This window comes from Odontomachus brunneus, unplaced genomic scaffold (genome assembly GCF_010583005.1).
Source record: "Odontomachus brunneus isolate Ranch 3 - 2012 unplaced genomic scaffold, Obru_v1 Obru_scaffold_074, whole genome shotgun sequence".
NCBI classification, from domain to species: Eukaryota; Metazoa; Arthropoda; class Insecta; order Hymenoptera; family Formicidae; genus Odontomachus; species Odontomachus brunneus.
In genome coordinates this window covers 1,213,110-1,218,363 of record NW_022639524.1, presented here as the reverse complement: position 1 = coordinate 1,218,363, position 5,254 = coordinate 1,213,110, and the positions used below count along the sequence as shown (strand labels likewise).

The window sequence follows — 5,254 nt, the reverse complement described above, 5'->3', positions numbered from 1 at the left end:
ATGGGTCCTAAGACTAATATCTTCTAAGATACAAGCTATTTTGTTATTTGAGCTCTTTGTTATTTTCTTATTAGTCGTGTCATCTTTAGAATGTAATGAACAAAGGAGTAGGGGGGAGGGTAAAAAATAAAAAATTAACAAAGAGAGATAAAAAACAATTTTTATTTTAATATGAAATGTAATCATTTATCTTCCATAAAAAAACTGAAGTAAAGAAACTGAATGTATGATAACAAAATAAAAACTTTTTTTACAAAAAACAAAAAATTTTAATGCTGACTCAGCATTAGAGGAGGTGCTCTATGTGATTGCCATTCACTCGCGTATGTTTCAGCATTAAAATTTTTTTTGTAAAAAAAGAGTTTATTTTGTTTCTTACATACATTTAGTTTCTTTACTTCAGTTTTTTTATGGAAGATAAATGATTACATTTCATATTAAAATAAAAATTGTTTCTTTATCTCTCTTTGTTAATTTTTTTATTTTTTAAGGCACCTAGAAAAAAGATATCCCCATTGTACCCTACTCTCCCCTACTCCTTTGATCATTACATTCTAAAGATGACACGACTAATAAGAAAATGACAAAGAGCTCAAATAACAAAATAGCTTGTATCTTAGAAGATATTAGTCTTAGGACCCATATTAATTAGAACTTTTCGTCTTTGTTTGATCAATACTACCTGCTATCAAAATATGTGACCCTTTTTTTCAACACCCTGTATATATGTATGTGTATATATATATATATATATATATATATATATATATATATAAACTACATTTATAGTCAAAATTAATTAAAGAAATTTATTTAATCACGTTTACATACGGCGGCAATCTTCCGGGTATTCCTGGACCTTCATCTAGAACACGTGGACGATTGCTGAAAGGATCGAATATCATACCACCGATATGTCCACCATGTGGCGGATAAAGATCTGCTGAACCTACTCTTCCAGGATCAACGTTAGGTGGGCTACATAAATATGGATTACGCTACTTTAAGTCATAATAAGAGATTATAATATCAAAGGAAGATATAAAAAAAATAAAGGAGAAAAGACTAAAATTTTTGTAACAACTGATTCACTGATTGGATAACGATCTCTCCCTATCAAAAGTATACATAATACAGTGAGAGTTTAAAGCAGAATTTTTTGCATTAAAGTTCTATTTCAAGTCAAAGCACAACACCAGAGTCTTAAGGTTAAATATTATTGTGATTTGTATCGTCAATGCTGTGCAATGTTTTTACAGTATATTATAGAGAAAAATGTTGTACAATAACATAAATGTTTTGTACTATTGAAATTAGGAACCTTATCAAGAGAAAAATTCCCATATAGAAATCTTAATTTTGTTTGAAATGTACAGTTAAAAGATCAAAACTTGAGTTATTTGTACATATTAATTAAAACTTAATTTACCGCTGTAAAGGATTCCAGATAGATTCATATGTCCGTGGATTTCTAGAATTTGTTGGAAGTGAAAAAGTACTGCCTGTATTTGTTTGAGTCCCTGCTTCCATAGTATTTTCTGTCAGCATAAATGGTTTTAAAAGTTCATTTTGTAATTGATGTAAAATGGTCTCATAGGATGGTATCACAGTTTTTAGAGATCCATGTAATGCAGATACAGTTTCTTCAATTGGAAATGCAATATTAGAAATAGTATCATTATCAAGTTTCTGCAAAAGTGATATCAAGTAATATAATATCATATATATATACACATAATTGTTATCAATTTAATGATGCATTATTTTTCATTTTATCATATACTTCTGTAAATTACCACAAGGTTTATAAGTATCTCATTATCTGATTTGATTCCACTGAATAAGTACAATGTATCATTTTTTACATAACGTAATGCATAACTAGGTCCAGTATTCCAGTCTTTTGGAAGTAATTCTGATCCTTTCTGCGATGCGTTGAAAACATTCTGTAGAATTCAAATTCATACATTACTTTTAGGCTACTTTCCGTTTCACGCATATGCGCGCATTTTGTACAGTATACACGACATGAATTATAGATAAATACGCGAATATGCGTGAAACGAAACGTTGCTTTAGGGCCGATTGTTTCAACTTCTTGGTAAGCAACATGACTTGAGTTAAACCATGTGTCTATCTCTATCCAATTTGAAAAAAAACGAAGACAGATATAACTGTCAAGTAGCTTATCAAGAAGTTGGAACAATTAACCCTTAGAAAATGACATTCTGATAAGACATTATAGGTTAGAATCTTCCACAATAGAAGATACTAATAAAAAATATTGATAATGATCTCACATAAAATTTTAAAAAAGTCATAACATTTTAATATTATTGCAGGATATGATATAGCGAATGATATAATGATCAAAACTTACACTATCCCCAATGCCGATACATCGAAATCCATATTTTACCAAATACCAGTGCACAAATATAATTATTATGTCTTCTTTTTTCTGGATTTCACAATGATGCAATTTGGAGAAGAGCTCAAAGCCAAACGTATTATCGCTATTTGCCATCCTGAAACTCACTGAAGGATTAGTGTGCAAATTTCCTGAGCGTACACCATTATGAAATAATCGAGCGAGCCCGCGAAGCGGGTGAAGTTCGATCAGGGGCTCGATTCTCTAACTAACTGCGTATACGTAAGTTTTATTGCGCAGGTTTAATCATACTATAAAATAGCTGCGCAGTAAAACTTACGTATACGCAACTAGTTAGAGAATCGAGTCCCAGGGCCGCTATTCTGTTACCCACGTATCGACAGTTGTCGAATCGATAGGCATCGTTGCGCAGCTTTTTTATACCGTAGAAAAACTGCGCCTATCGATTCGACAACTGTCGATACGTGGGTAACGGAATAGCGGCCTAGTAGTGTGATTCTGTAATTCGTTATTGCAGTTAACGACAATTTCGTTATCATTGCGCAGCTTTTTCGTACTGTAGAAAGGCTGCGCAACGATAACGAGACTGTCGTTAACTGCAATAACGAGTTACAGAATCGCACTACAGTAGCCCTAATCTGTAACTTGTTATTGGAGTTAACGATAGTTTCGTTATCGTTGCGCAGCTTTTGTATACCGTAGAAAAGCTACGTAACGATAACGAAACTGTCGTTAACTCCAATAACGAGTTACAGAATCGCACTACAGTAGCCCTAATCTGTAACTTGTTATTGGAGTTAACGATAGTTTCGTTATCGTTGCGCAGCTTTTGTATACCGTAGAAAAGCTACGTAACGATAACGAAACTGTCGTTAACTCCAATAACGAGTTACAGAATCGCACTACAGTAGCCCTAATCTGTAACTTGTTATTGGAGTTAACGATAGTTTCGTTATCGTTGCGCAGCTTTTGTATACCGTAGAAAAGCTACGTAACGATAACGAAACTGTCGTTAACTCCAATAACGAGTTACAGAATCGCACTACAGTAGCCCTAATCTGTAACTTGTTATTGGAGTTAACGATAGTTTCGTTATCGTTGCGCAGCTTTTGTATACCGTAGAAAAGCTACGTAACGATAACGAAACTGTCGTTAACTCCAATAACGAGTTACAGAATTCCAGCACAAGATTATAAAAAGAATCTCGTTCGAGAGATTACGGAAATCGAGGGTGCTTACGATAACGAGTGAGTGAGATCTGGATCCGAGAGAATAGTATAATCTCCCATCTATAACTATAATATTCTATGGTCTGCTCTTGCTCTTGCTCTTACAGTCTTATGGCTCCTGCACACAGGACGCGGTAATGCTTGCCGCGCGACAGCCAATCAATATGTTGTTTTTCCGTAAGAGCTAAAAAGTTATTATGGAAAGCAGCATATTAATTGCCTGTCGCGCGAACTTCCGCCGCGCGGCAAGCATTAACGCGTCCTGTGTGCAGGAGCCATCAAGGTGCGATTAGATGTAGCGCGGTATGCGGTACGCGGTACGCGGAACGCGGTAAAGTAACTAGAAACCGCGCGCGGCGAGCCGCGCCTGTTTTCTTCCTCCTATTACATGGAGCAGAAACTGCGCGGAAAAGTGGCACGGGCTAGTGATAAATTTCCATTTCTATGCACTTTTAAATGGAATTGATTTAAATGCAATTAATAAGTAAATTTGTTGAAAAAAATAAGAATATTCGTAAAATGTGCATAGAAATAAGTTAATACATTTTAGAAAATGAAAACAAATAAGAATTTGTCACTAGCCTGTGCCGCTTTTCCGCGCAAGTTTCTGCTCCATGTAATAGGAGGAAGAAAACAGGCGCGGCTCACCGCGCGCGGTTTCTAGTTACTTTACCGCGTTCCGCATACTGCATACCGCATACCGCGCTACATCTAATCGCACCCTCATGCACACAGGAGCAGATTAAGGGCTCGATTCTTGACGGTATGCGAATGAGATACGCATGCAAAAATGTATACGTATGTTTACGTATATTGTAGATTTTCGCATGCGTATCTCATATGTACATCGTCAAATATCGAGTCCTAGGAGTTCGTCTCGCGAACAACAAAGGGTAATGTATCATACTTAAAATGTATTAATATTTTATCTTCTTTATTTAAAGAATTATGTAACATATTATTTCAGTTGGGAGCGGTGCACTTGGACACGGTGCATTTGGACACAGCCAATCACAGCACCGTATGATTAGAGATATTTGTAGGGTCCCTTGGAACAACGACTTGTGATTGGACTGTGTCCAATTGCACCGTGTCCAACTGATATATACCCATTTCAGTTTATTAATTATTTGAGATTCTCAAACTCTCCTTAAACAAGTACTGAGTCTGTATTAATAGTTATTACTTGAAACTTGTCCACGTCAGATGATCAGATTGCAATTATCAAAGATTGCAAAGAGCTTGAATAATTTATTTTAATTGAACCTAATGAAATATGTGATATATTATATATAATCTTGATTCAGCTGAAAAACTCACATCTAATGGCTCCTTCACACAGGACGCGATAATGCTTGCCGCGCGGCGGAAGTCCGCGCGACAGCCAATCAATATGTTGTTTTTCCGTAAGAGCTAGAAGATTATTACGGAAAGCAGTATATTGATTGGCTGTCGTGCGAACTTCCGCCGCACGGCAAGCATTACCGCATCCTGTGTGCAGGAGCCATAAGTATAAACTTAAGATAAAATATTAATACATTTTAAGTATGATACATTACCCTTTGTTGTTCGTGAGACGAACTCCTGATTTGCTCCTGTGTTCATGAGACTACAAGAGGGGATCAGTCATGAG

At 35.6% G+C, this 5,254-nt stretch overlaps 1 protein-coding gene across 4 annotated transcripts in view; it reads right to left on the bottom strand.

Moving 5' to 3' along the window:
* The window catches only part of LOC116847112 (proteasome inhibitor PI31 subunit), a 26,723-nt gene that overhangs the window by 1,801 nt on the left and 19,668 nt on the right, over positions 1–5,254 (bottom strand). For 2 of the 4 annotated variants that reach the window (XM_032821755.1, XM_032821756.1), the window contains exons 3-6: positions 2,381–2,538; positions 1,797–1,946; positions 1,430–1,689; positions 832–978 (exon numbers count right to left, since the gene is read on the bottom strand). In XM_032821755.1, the coding sequence (XP_032677646.1) occupies positions 832–978; positions 1,430–1,689; positions 1,797–1,946; positions 2,381–2,538 (715 nt within the window). Of the gene's footprint in view, positions 1–831; positions 979–1,429; positions 1,690–1,796; positions 1,947–2,380; positions 2,539–2,722; positions 2,739–5,254 lie in introns of those variants that run through there. The other 2 variants (XM_032821758.1, XM_032821757.1) reach the window with 2 other exon arrangements.